The following is a 13882-nucleotide window of genomic DNA, read 5'->3' on the forward strand; positions in this document are numbered from 1 at the left end:
ATGTTCTTGGACTTCAACTCCCATAATCCCCAGCCAAAGGCCACTGGGCCTGGGGATAATGGGAGTTGAAGTCCAAGAACATCTGGGGGCCCAACGTTGAGGATCCCTGGTTTAGGGGACGCAAGAGAGGCGAGAAGAGAACTCTGAACTTCATCAACAGCCACAGGACTTGCTTCGAGGAAAGGCAGGAGTTTCGATGGGAGCGTTAATGCGAAGTAGACCATTGTCTTTCAAACAATGCGACCCAAGCTTTTCCTCCAAATATCCCTTCTCCTCCCCGCACCCCGCTTTTGGAATCCCTGAATCCAATAGGGATTTAAAGGGAAATTTTGCGAAAAAGTTCATCACTTGGTGTTTTTTTTTGGGGGGGCCGCACTTTTGAGGGGAGATTCGGGTCATTCGGTTTAGTGGGGGCGGGGTTCGGTAAAAGAAACGGGGTGGCTCCTCAAATTCCAGAAGAGATCTGCATCTCTTCCCCTCTCTTCAATATGTTGTTGGGGCTGCCACTATTTGAAAGAGCCACTTCGCCGTGAAATCTCTACAGCAGGCGTGTCAAACGGCGGCCCTCCGGCTGTTACTGGCCTACCACGACTCCCCACGTCCCTGGTTGAAGATCACTGTGACCGAGAAGTTGCAGGCCTGCAAGAGCTGGAGGGCCACCATTTGACACCCCGGCTCTAAAGCCTTGTTCTCGGCTCCTCCTGGCCGCGCCCTGCCTTCATTGGAACCACTGAACCTCTGGGTAGTTCTTTAGCAAGAAACCACTTGGGGGTGGGGGCCTATAGACGGCTCGTGTGTGTGTGTGTGTGTGTGTGTGTGTGTGTGTGTGTGTATCCCAACAGAACAACTCAGGACTGCCCAGCGCGGAGCTCGTTTACTTTATTCAACCGCTACGATTACGCAGCCTTGTAAAGGAAGAAGGGCCACCAATCCGGCGCAGCAGGGTCGTGCGTCGTGGCCACGGAGCTCCTAAAGGGGGACCCTGCCCGGGGGAATCAGCCCAGTCGCAGGGCGTCGCCGCTCGACAGGCTCTGGAGGTAGCTGACCACGTGGCTCCGGCCGCTCTCTTCCGCCCGGTCAATGGGGAGCCAGCCCCACCGATCCCGCAGATCGAAGCGAGCGCCCCCTTCGTGCAGCACCTGCAGCGTATCCAGGAAGCCCTCTCGGGCCGCGTCGTGGGCCGGGAGGGTGCCGGTGGCGGGGTCCGGCCGGTTGGGATCCGCTCCTCTCTGCAGCAGCAGCTCCGCCACTCGGGGGCTTCCCATCATCATGACCTGGTCGGGAGGAAAAGGAGAGATGTCATCTTGGAAGGCAGAGCTCCACGCGCATGTAGACTACTCCTAGGCAGGTGTGCTGCTCCCAGTCCCGAGGTAGTGCTGTCACTATATCCAGTGGCTTACTCCCAGGTAAGGATGAATAAAATCGGAGTCTTAACGTGCAGCCTCGTGCAGCTTAAGCCTACGCACGCCGTGCAAAGCCTCGTATAGGCCGGAATTCTCACCACTATTGCTACTAGCGGATTGCGCAAGGATGCCGTTCCCCCTCCCTGCAAAGCATTTGAGGAGTTCCACCCTCATGTTACTGAACCCCCCCACACACACAAACTTAATAACCCATGTCTTCAATCCCCCCACCAATATTTTTCCCTCCCAAGAGGTCTTCTCTCCCCGCCGCAAGTGTCTGTGTGTGTGTGTGTGTGTGTGAGAGAGAGAGAGAGAGAGAGAGAGAGAGAGAGAGAGAGGAGTTTCTTCTCAAGCTTTCCTTCTGTTTGCACTCCTGGGATTGCACTGTGTATATTTGATCTTGGTTTATCTTTTGCCGAAAATAAGGTAGTCAAGATCAAAATCAATCTGGAATTAATGGAGAACAACTCCGAATTCACACTGGCCCTTTGGAGACCATCAGTGGTGGCACTGGCGGGAAGGGACACAGAAGGGGCAAAGTACATTTCTGTGTCTTGCATGTTAGATTTCTGAAACAAAAAGGGGGGGCAGATGGGGCACAAACTAGGGGAGCATTTGCCACCCTCCAGCCACTCGGGGACCAGATGTATTACCACTGAGCTCTGCTGTTCTGCTGCCCTCTGTTTCTCTTATCTGGGAATTAATTCAGCTTTCTATTTTGTCTTCAAAAGAAGTTATCTGGAACACACTTGCTTAACTTTGACAGTAAGAAGATTGTAAATGATTGACAGGGAGTATTCAAAATTTGAGTATTCTTTACACCCAATTCAAAAATATTATTTATTTATTTATTTATTCGATTTCTATACCGCCCTTCCAAAAATGGATTAGGGCGGTTTACACAGAGAAATAAATACAGTTGCAGCCCGATTTTCATCATACTTACTCAGAAGTAAATAATCACAGACTTATTCCCCACTGTATATAGGCTGCATCCCAATGCATACTTTCCTGAAAGAAAGCACCATGGCACTTACTTCATTCATAGCATTGCTCTATTGGTCAGAAAAGCCATCATAGTAACATAGGAAGCTGCCTTATACGGAGTCAGACCATTGGTCCATATTGTCTGCACAGACTGGCAGGTGGCAGCGGCTTCTCCAAGGTTGCGGGCAGGAGTCTATCACAGCCTTATCTTGGAGATGCTGCCATGGAGGGAACTTGGAACCTTTGACATGCAAGTGCTCTTCCCAGAGCCGCCCCATCCTCTAAAGGGAATATCTTACAGTGCTCACACCTGTCGTCTCCTATGCAAACGCAACCCAGGGCAGACCTTGCTTAGCAAAGAAGACCATTCAATCTTGCTACCACAAGACCTACTCTCTTCTCAGTGGGCTTACTTGTAACTAATCAGACACAGTCTTGGATTTGGCTACAGTCTACACATTATACGCTGCCGAGGCCAGGAGTTACTTGCGTATAAGTGGCTCAAATTCTATTTTGTACAGAAAGGTATTACGTTAGACTTCAAATGGGAACTTGGATGCAGGTTCATTTTTAAAATGAATGACAGGGTGGGTGATGATAGTTGTAGACCAATATCTGCCGGAGGAACGAAGCCGAGAAGCCCTGCTCTAGGGCCTTACAGTTCTTAGATTTGGGTAAAGCTTAGGAAAGACACGATCTTATACATGTGTACTTGAGAATAAGCTCCATTGAACACAATAGAGAACGACTTCCACTGGGACTGACTCCCAGTTGTGTATGGGATCCGACTGCATTTCCCTGGTATAGAGACGCCCGCGCTCTAACCAGCTTGATCGCGGTGCTTAAAGATGTGAGTGGGTGGTTTTATAGATTTAAAACGCCCCCACTCTCCCAACCATCAAATCTCAAGTGAAAACATTACAAGATCCTAGGCAGGAATTGCTTAATCTTTTTATCCATGCTGTTAATGCTATAATGGACACGATCCACTGGAAGCATTCTGCAGCCAGAGCCAATGACTCTCAAGCGATTTTACTCCCAAGTGATTTTAGCTGGGCTTGTTCCTAGCTACATAGGACTGCAGCCTAACTGACGGAGAGCAATTTAATTCTAACTTCCATTGACATTATTATTCTATTAAAACAAAAGTTCTCAAAGGAGTTTACACAGAAAAGAATGCAAAAATGGACAATCTCTGTCCCCAAAAGGTATTTCAATCTGAAAAGAAATACAAGGTGGACATCAGCAACAGCTGCTCGAGGGGTGCTGTGCTGGGAAAGTCCCCTGAGAAATCAAAGTCCCCTGAGAAATAAAGAGAATCACACTTTGAAATACAAAGAGAATCAGTTTTCTTTGAAAGGTGCCTCTTTGCCCAGTTCGCAGGGGAAATTGGTTCCAGAGAGCTCTAATCCAGAGAACTGTATTCCCCAATAAATGTGGTGTTCTTAAATTGATTACGTTCAGATTGCAGTCCTGTACTTGGAAGTCCTATTGGATAAGGTGGGGCTCCTTTCTAAGTAAATCTGGATAAGACTGGGTTTACCTGGATCGTGCCATTTATCACAACGGTTAAGGTCGCGAGAAAAGCAATCCAGTTTAATATGTGCAAATTGTTTCTTAGATACTTGGAAGTTTTCTTATGTTTGTATATAGTATTATGAAGGCTTCTGATTTTAGATACTAACTTTTTTTTAATCGACTGAGGACACCAAACCAACGTTTTAGCACTTCATTTCAGCTGGAAAAATTATTGGGACTCAGTGTTCAGCTTTGGAAATCTTCCCCCTCACTTAATTCGTCCAGGTGAATATGTACTTTGATAGGTATTTCCACATATTGGCAGTAAAAACTTAAAAATTTATGTTAAAAAGGAACACTATCAAATCAATGATGTTAAAAAGTATCAGCACTTCTCTGCCTACTAGTTCCAGTGCAGGTTGCTACATTTCAATCCACAGTTCTTTCCCTAGAATTTACCACAGAAGAGTAAATCCTAGAGAATTTGAAAGCTTACTCAGTCCTTGTGAAATTTTAGTTGGTCTAGTTTAGTTTCACAATTTTAGTTGTGAAATTTTAGTTTAGAATTACCTATTGTGACTGCCTGCCCACCAATGAACCCATAAGGCTACTTACAACCTTTGGTGTTTTGAAGAGTACCCAAGTTAGCGATCCAGGAAAGGGATCTTAACACTCAAGAAAGGTTTCTATCTTACCTTTTGAAGGGGTGAATGCCCTCTAACCATTAGGAAACACTGTCCAGTTTCACTTAGAGCACCACTGCCTAAGATCTGTGGTTTTGCTAAACTAAAGACTACCACGCTTCTCTGCATATCTGCTCACAATGGATCCTTGTGTTGTCTTAGGGCTGGAGACAGATCTCAGCAACTGCTAAATTTTATGTTTTAAAACGGGACTGGAAACAGCCATTATTTTTTGGCCCAGTAGCCATAGGATTTGTTTTGCGCCTGACAGGATCGAATCTGATGAAATCTGCCAATCACCTCCTCCTAACACTACCTAACAATTTAAGACTGTCTTCTATAGATTACATAACCATAGACTATTTGAAATAAAATCACATACAAACTATTTGGTTTTAATATCATGCTTAGCTTTATCTTTCCCCCTGTAGTTTCCCTGTAGCTCAATATCCAGTCTGAATATTAATGAAAGTTTGCTCACTTCTTTTGGAAGGTGTTGTAATACAAGTGTTGGTTGCCCTGCTTTTTAAAAAATCGAATCCACCCATTAATTGAAGCAGTCGAATTTTCAACCCCATTTGAACTCGGTGGGATTAATTTCGTTGTGTATCAGGTGACTTTGGAGGACTAGGACTACTGCGTCCAGAAATTCATCCCTGTCCCAAATTAATGTGTGGCAGAAACTTGGTAGATTAGACCATGTGTGATATCTATGGATTTGAGAGAGTCCTGTGGGAGTAGTTTTATTCTCAGGAGAAAGAAAATAAGCCAAGCGTTTGAAACAGCACCACTGATGTTCAAAAAACGATTATGGTCCAGCCCACTGCAAGCAGCTTGAAAGAGAGGAAAACAGGAGAAAGAAATAAAGAAAAATAGAAGTGAGAAGAGGAAGTCTTCAGCTTTCCAGTACGAGGAGTGATGTTAAAGAGGCAGGTGGACCGTCCAGCTGATTCAGAACACAGAGTACCTATATTCATGATGATAAAGGTATTAAAATACAGATACTCTCAAGATATTCTGCCTGGCGTGTTTCCTCCCCTCAATTTTAAAATAGTAACATTCAAGAAGTAGGGTCCGGACTTTGCTAGGAATCCACCACCACCCCCAATGCAATTCATTTAACGCATTAATTTAACTCAATTGGTTTCCAAAGGTGACAGAAGGAAGCTTTATCACAATCCCTGTGGAAGACAGCCACTTTTTTGGATAAATATTGCCACTCTTTCTAACCCGGATTGAAATGAAGTGGCGGGATTCTTTTCCCCTTTCTTCCGTTTTTTTTTAAAATCAGCCCTTCGATAGGCTTAATGGGGGAAATGATTTAAATCTCCAGAAGAGAAAACTCGCAGCTTAGTAGAATGGATCGGTCTTTCGGGGAAGACAAGTGATTCGAATTGCAAAAGGGCTGGGAGCCGTCACGCGGCATCCGCTTCACGGTCCTCGGACACAACTGGCTGGAAAGTCATAGCCGATCAATTCCGAAGCGATGAACTTCAAAGCACGCGCTTAAGACCAGTGTCGATTTAAGGGGGTCTCATCTCCGAAAAACCAGGAACCACCTTGATTAAAGGGGATTAAATAAATAATTGGTGTCTAATAGGAGAATTCGCTGAGGGAACACACACACCTATCACCTCAAAAGTTGAAATAAAAATATTCAGGAAAGTGGCGGGGGGGTGGGGGGGGAGAGCCTTGAACCGTCAATATTGATGGAAACTATTCTTCCAGAGACTGTCTATTCAGACTGGGAAGTGGCTTTTTGGGGTGTGTGGGGAGGAGGCAGTGCTATAACGGCTAAATTGAAGGAGTGAAGAGGGAAAGCTTGAGGAACAACTCAGGTTTTGTTTTTGTTTTTTTGCGGAGGAGCAAACAATTTGGGGGGATATATAGGTTGTTAGGTTTGGGGGGGTTCATTAAAAAAATCAAAATGAGGGGGAACTATGCAAGTGTGTAGAGGAAGATTCTGCACTGCCATTGGGGTTTTTTTTTAACCTCATATGAATTCTCTCTCTCTCGTTTCCCCGCTTATCCTTATGATTGGAATAAAGGTTTCTTTCAAACAAAGAAGTTTGTGTAAAAACCCCTAAATATGCGATAGGGACTAGTTTGGGTTTCGTTAGGAACGCCCCACCCGTGGATCGCTTTGAGAGACTGCCTTCTAGGACAATCGCCACTGGCATCCATTTTCTCGCATCACACACTCTCCACGTTTCGAGACAGTCTTATTCCAAGTTCCTTACTCACGAGAAGCCCTGCTGAACTTAACTGGATTCGCTGCTGCGCGCTCTTTTTAAGGCTCAACACCCTGGTCTCTACCTGAATTGCGGTCCTGCCAAAGGAATTGATCCCATTGGGGTCCGCGCCTGCGTCCAGCAGTCTCTGCACCTCCACCAAGTTGCCCACCGCGGCAGCTCGGGTTAGAAAGTCAGCCTGGCTGGTTGCAGTCGACGCAGCCACCTTCTCCATTTCAGAAGGCTCCCTTAATGGCAGTAGCACGCGCGCACAGCCTTTTCACAGGCACAGCTCTCGAGTGTCCCTTTTCGAACTTTTTTTTTTTTTTTACACCATGCGGTGTACGCATTCTTTAAGCCTCTGTATTTGCATACAGTGCTCTGATTGGATGCAGCAAAGAACTACGCCAACCTTCCCACTCCATCCCCCACCCCAACCCGCAGTTAAAAAAACTGGATCAAGAAAAGAGAGACGCCTCTCGCTAGAGCCTATGGAATTAAGCCCCGCCCCCCGCCCCCCGCCCCCGCCGCCCTCTTCTCTAGCAGCTCCGGAAATCTTTTACAGCGCAGTAAGCTGCGCAATCTTTCCATCTGTTCAAACGGATATTCAGTCACTCAGCCTTCCTTTGCAACAGGCATTCTCTGCCTTGGGTCCCTAGATGTTGTTAGGCTACTATAATTCCCATCACCTGCAGCCCTAATGGCCAAAGGCTGGAGATGATAGGAGTTGTAGCCCAGCAGTGTCCCAGAGGATGGTCTACAGGCCACTGTGTTGAAGCTAAGTAGGTTTTGGTGTGGTTAGTGCCTGGATGGGAGACCTATGTCTATTTTGGAGGTGGGGCTGAAGCTCAAAGGAAGAGCATCTGCTTTGCATGCAGAAGGTCTCAGGTTCAATTTCTGACATCTCCAGGTAGGGCTGGGAAAGATTACTGCCTGAATTATTGGAGAAGTTGCCACCAGTCAGTGTAGACAGTACCAAGCTAGATGGATCAATGGTCTGACTCCGTATAAGGCAGCTTCCTAAATTCCTAATATGTGGGAGAGCCAAGCTTGGGACTCCTGCTCTATAAGCAGGAGCCAGCGTGGTGTAGTGGTTAGAGTGCTGGACTGGGACCCGCGAGACCAGAGTTCAAATCCCCATTCAGCCATGAAACTAGCTGGGTGACTCTGGGCCAGTCACTTCTCTCTCAGCCTAACCTACTTCACAGGGTTGTTGTGAAAGAGAAACTCAAGTATGTCATACACCGCTCTGGGCTCCTTGGAGGAAGAGCGGGATATAAATGCAAAATAATAATAATAATAATATTTCTCTCCCTCATTTTCCAGCCCTTTCAGAGAGCAGAGATAGGAGCACTCACGCCTGAGCTGAAGATGGCTCCCTGAATGAGGAGCCATCTTCATACTTGAGGCTGCTCATTGGTAAAGGAAAGCCACTCTGCACATGCTCAGAGGCAGTAGCTTAAGTTTCACCCTTTCAACTCAGGAGCTTGAAAGACAGTCCAGGGTGGCAAGCCTAGGCTCATGCATGAATCTGAAAAACTCTCTCAAAATACATATCCCATCCAAACCTTACACATGAATTGGCAGCAGTAAGTGCCACAGAATGCAATGGGGCTCTTCAAACATGGACTGAAGCCTCCATTGCTCCTTGATACCCTTTCATCACCCTCTCATACAATCAAGGCAACAGAAAAGGGGTCACTGGGTAATTTCCCTTAGTTTTTCAATGTAGGTCTTTTCATTTTATGTTAGGGATTATGAGTGCTGAACTGACAAAGGGGACCGTTATTCTGGTTGAATTAACATGGAATAAGAGGTGATTTTGTGCAGAGAGAATTGTGCTTATGCTCATCTGCATTTTTAGTCCATCTACACATGTGTTCCAGCTATATGTACATTACTGAAGCGGTAAATAGGGATGTGCCACTTTAGATGGGGGAGGACATACATGTTTGAATGCTCCTCCATACAAAAAACCATCTTTCCCCAATGAAAACCAGTCTCCACCTTGAAAGACTGGTTTTCTGAATGCACAGAATTGTTTTTGAAAGAGCATTCAGTTATTTCAGCCCTCTCCTGAAGAGGTTGGCACAGGTTTATCAGGTCAGTGACAATTATGCTTCTGTGTGTGCGTGTCCCCACCCCCCCACAGAAGCATCGTTCTCCCTGACGTGATAAGGCTTTATTAGCTCTGTGACAGGCAGATATATAACAGGTAGAACCATTACTATCATACATGCTAGGTAAAGCCTTTGAATGTTTGCACATCTTTAAAGGTGCAGGGTCATTGCCCATCTAGCCCAGTACTGTCAACTCTGACGAGCAGCAGCTTTCCAAGGTCTCATCTTGGGGTCTTTCTCCAGTCCTGTTGTGTTACCTATAATCCCTTAGCTAAAGATGCCAATAGAGACCGAGCCTGACACCATCTCCATGTGTACAAGGTGTGCACTCTACTGAACCCAACAGATTAATCCATTAAAGTTTGAGTTTTTCCATAGATCTTCTAAGCCTCTCTTCACCCAGGGAGCTTCATGGCGCAGCGGGGGCTTCCAGTCTAGGTTCTCCTGAACCAAGTGTAACATACTAGTCCCCAGAATCATAGACCTATCACTTTAGACTTGGGCAAGAAAACCTTGGAAGTCCTCTGGTCCACCCCCCTCCTCGGTGCAGGAAACTGTCACAGCATCCTTGAGCGACTGCAGTGCGGAGTGCGGACTGTTTCATTGCTGAGCAGCTCTTACTCTTGGCGAATTCTCTCTACTGCCTCACCTCAATCGGATTCTCACGGATCATGGTAAGCCCGTGTCTGGCTGCACGGCTTCAGGTGGGGCTTACCCGAAGGATGGAATACTCTTCCAAAACAAAGCAGCTCCCTGCACAAAGCAAGCGAGCATTTAATTGAGAAGGCTGGCCTAGCACTCTTCTCCTCGATATCTACTTTTCTGTGTGGAAGGAATAATTTGATATGAAAAAGCGTTTATTCAGGTCAGCCCCTATTATATTTATTTGTATCGCTTCCGGAACTTTTGTTGAACAGCGGTATATAAATATTTGTCGTATTCGTATTGTACCATGGATTTCAAAGGGTAGAAAAGTAGCACGGTGATCTTCATCTAGTTGCTGTCAAATCACGTTGTGCTTTGAAACAAGTATCTTTTGAGACACAAATTATTCCCCTACCTATTGGTTAGTATACAGAGCTCCTGGTTTACCAGAACGAGAGGTGGCAAGAGGTGGTGGTGGTGTGTGTAACAAAGTCTGAGAAAGCTTCTAAATCTGGAGGAGGCGCATGGAAGGGAGAAGGGATTCTGCTAGGTACTGCCTTTTGCACCCACGGCATCGCCGTGAGAGGAAAAGCCTCACTTGATTTAAAATAAATAAATCCCCAAGTCTAGACCCGGCCACCTAGGATGAGAAATCTTGCAAAAGTCCTGGCAGCGTAATCCTACAGACATTTCCTCAGAAATAAGTCTAATTAAATTCAATGGCGTTACTCCTAAAGTAAGAGTAGAGGGATAATGCAGCTTCCCCTGATCTTTGAGGTGCCGTGCAGGGCCGGTGCTAGGGGTTCTGGTGCCCCCCTGCAACCTGTAAATCGCCCCCCCCTCATTTTTAAAAAACTGAGCGGAATGGGTTTTGTTCTGGGTGGCAGCATCAAGGCAGTATGCACACATGTGCATTATTATGCGCCACTATAGATAATAAAACATGCCTGCACAGAAAAATCCTATTCATATTTGCTCAGAAGCATTTCCCACGAAGTTCAAACAGAGCTACTCCCAAGGAAGTGTGCACAGAACCTAAAAGCCACAGTATTAATGATAATAACTTATGAAGCTTTGTATAACTACAGAAAGAAATCTGTGGAGTCTTGACCACTGTGAAGGCTACATTTACACCAACACCTTATTATGAACAGAAGACTCAGAGCTTGGTTCCCTTCAACTGCTTCAGTTCACAATTAGTGGAGAGGTAAAACTGGATTCAGGAATCCATCGACAGGGTAAAGGGTCTCTTCCACTTTAAAGAGCAGCAGGTATTCCTACTCCTTTTTGATCACCTGGGTGCTTCTGAAAGTGTCAAAGGAGACAGTGACTCACACTTAAATAAGTCCTGCCAGGACTTCTTGGTGAAGTTTGCCTTTGTTTATGTGAATGCAACATACTGAGGGAGTGCTAAGGTGGGTTTCACACCAACCTGCAAGAACGTGCCCAGGGCCAGCGCTGTATTTGTTTGTTTACACACGAGGGGCTGGATTTTCTAGTTAAAGACAGGAGTGTTGCTAATAGCCAAGGAACGAGATCTTGCAAAGCACTCTTCGGATTAAGAGCAATCGCTATGATCCCTCCTGAAGCAGCAGCAGCAGAATATGCCCTTCCTAGACACAGCGAACAGGAGCTGAGGCGGGAGGGAAGGCGACAGAGAGAGATGGGAAAGTTTGAGTGAAGGTGAAGAAAAGCGACGCCGATGCTGGAGGTGCAGAAGGCTCCTCCAAAACATTGTGTGGGGGGAAAGGGTAGGAGTTCCTTCCTGCCAGAGCCAGGCTGGAAGAAGAGCAAAGAGGAGCCGTTCTTACTTGGGGTGTGCATGGAACCTGCTGGTCCAGTTCAGTTCGAGTCTGCACCAGACCTGAACCAGAACAGGCCAGTTCGGTCTTACACCTCCTCGAACCCCCCCCCCCCATTCCGGTGTCTCTCTGTGTGTGTGTGTGGGTGTTCGTGAACATTTTAAATTTTTTTTTAAAATGAACTTACCTCCTTGGGGGAATATTGTTGGAGGAGGCAGGTGGTCCGAGGAGGTTCCCCCTCCCCCCCCACCTCCCTTCATGCCTATACCAGTGGCTCTTTGGCCTGTTTGGGCCTTCCCCCTCAGGCAGGATGGCCATTTTGGAGGCTGCTGCGCCTGCACAATTGGCTTCTGCATGGCCTGGGTTAGTGGCCACCCTGTGTGGCCACCCTGAGGGGGTGCTGGACCAAACTCGCCCAGTCTGGTTTGGGTCCAGTTCAGACTCAAACCGAACCAAAGTGGACCAGCCGGTTCTGTGCACACCCCTACTATCTACAGCTGTCCTGCCATACTGAATCTCCCCATTTGTGTAAAGGCACAAAGGGATCTCCCTAGTTTACAGACTGAGTATAAGAGATAATTTACAGAAAAGATTAGTGCTATTGTACTCCGAGTCTGAATGTTTAGACACTATCAGTGTCTGCCTATGACTTAATCCTCTATTTTAAGGCAACAATCTTACATTCACACAGGAATAAATCCCACTGAATTCAGTTCTCTTCTGTGGTCTTCCCAGATGCATCTTGTGAGCCACTGTGTGAAACAGGATGCTGGACTAGATAGGCCTTGGGCCTGATCTAGCAGGGCTTTTCTTATGTACTCCAAGTAAATATGCACAGAATCACACTGTAAGTGATTGTGAGGATGTTGCCAGGTGGTGAATACTATTTTAGCTTTGCGGACTGATTCTGTGCTTGTTTACTTAGAAGTAAGTCCTACCGAGGTCACCTTAAGTGGCAAAGTCACCTAGTTGCCGGTCCCAGTGGTACTATATCGGGCAGCAGCAATATAGGAAGATGCTGAAAAGCATCATCTCATACTGCACCGTAGGAGGCAATGGTAAACCCCTCCTGTATACTACCAAAGGAAACCACAGGGCTCTGTGGGTGCCAGGAGTCGAAATCGACTGATGGCACACTTTACCTTTACTAAAGTCCCACTGAGTTGAACTGAACTTTTTTCCTAGTAGACTGCAATGTGCAGGCTGGTTCACACACACATTGTTGTTTGATCATTATGAACATCAGATGATGGCAGGCATGTACAAGTGTGGATGAATGGGCCATCACGAATTGCCATGCCCAATTGGCTCATCTTCTGGATATCCTCCTTCAAGTGTAATGTGGAATCAGCTAACACGTTAATCTGCTAATCAAAGGTTGTTTTATGCACACATGGTCAACAGTGGATGACTGGGATATCAAATGATAATCTGCAAGTGTGAGCAGGCCATCATGGATTTAACAGCTCAGGTATAATGGGTAACACTCAGACGAAAAGCTAGTCATGACTAAGCAGCACTGAAAACAATGAGACAAGCTCACCATGACTAACAGAGGCGTAACAAGGCTGATGTAGGCCCTGGGACAAGAAATGAAGATGCCCCCGCCCTCCAGCCTCCCCACATCTTTGCTGCAGATAAATGATATGGACATGCAGAAAGACAAAATATTCTGGCATGCCTTATCCTTCGCTCCTATGGAAATAATATCCCACATTTATCACATTAGCAAGCCAGCAGCTTGCTAATGAGTCAGGGACTGGCTGTTTCCAAGCCAACAACATGGCCCCCCACCCCTGCCCATGGGCCTGGGAACATTTGATCCAGAAGATATTATTTGTTCAAATATACTTACACCTATGGTGACTAACTTAAGTCCTATTAATGTTAATGGGAATTAGCTGTGACTAGCTTAGTGTGATGCTACCCAATGTTCTCAAATGGAGTCCGTTTGCACAATCAGTCCCTTGTCTTCTAATGTAGTATAATCAGAGGAGAAATCAAAAAGTATACATGCATACATAAACCATGCCAGGGCTTGCCTACAACCTCACATCACCTCAAGTACAATGGTCTTCAGTGAAGGCTGTTCATATGTTCAATTTCTAATGCTGCATAAGTTCAAGCTCTGTGCCCACATACTTGAGAGTAAGCTCCCTTGAACACAGCAGAGGCGTAACTATAATAGAGCAAGGGGAGACAGTTATCTGGGGGCCCACTGCCTTGCCCCCCCCGGCAAGTCACATGACTGACTCCCCCAGCTACACCCGCCCAGGCTTCCTTCAGTTGTATTCATCCTCCAAAATTGATGTGGGTGTTAAGACCTGGAGCTACCAGAACAGCATGTCTTTCTCTAGTACCATTAAATGACTTGGTCTACCTCTTCATGAAAGAATATCTTTCCACTTATCTCTCCATTTTTGTTTGTTTGTTTGTTTGTTAAATGAAGAGGAGGACTATTGAAGGTTTAACTGATTTCTGTCATTTACTTTA

General features: G+C 46.1%; 1 protein-coding gene across 2 annotated transcripts in view; it reads right to left on the reverse strand.

Annotated features, from left to right (window-relative positions):
• Positions 1 to 863: 863 nt before the first annotated feature.
• The window catches only part of LOC128346350 (cyclin-dependent kinase 4 inhibitor B-like), a 28216-nt gene continuing 15197 nt past the window's right edge, over positions 864 to 13882 (reverse strand). The window contains exons 2-3 of one of the 2 annotated variants that reach the window (XM_053299552.1): positions 9592 to 9695; positions 864 to 1274 (exon numbers count right to left, since the gene is read on the reverse strand). In XM_053299552.1, the coding sequence (XP_053155527.1) occupies positions 996 to 1274; positions 9592 to 9615 (303 nt within the window). In that variant the 5' untranslated portion in view covers positions 9616 to 9695 and the 3' untranslated portion in view covers positions 864 to 995. The remainder of the gene's footprint in view (positions 1275 to 9591; positions 9696 to 13882) is intronic. The other variant, XM_053299553.1, reaches the window with a different exon arrangement.

The sequence above is a fragment of the Hemicordylus capensis genome, chromosome 2 (assembly GCF_027244095.1).
Source record: "Hemicordylus capensis ecotype Gifberg chromosome 2, rHemCap1.1.pri, whole genome shotgun sequence".
Classification (NCBI taxonomy): domain Eukaryota; kingdom Metazoa; phylum Chordata; class Lepidosauria; order Squamata; family Cordylidae; genus Hemicordylus; species Hemicordylus capensis.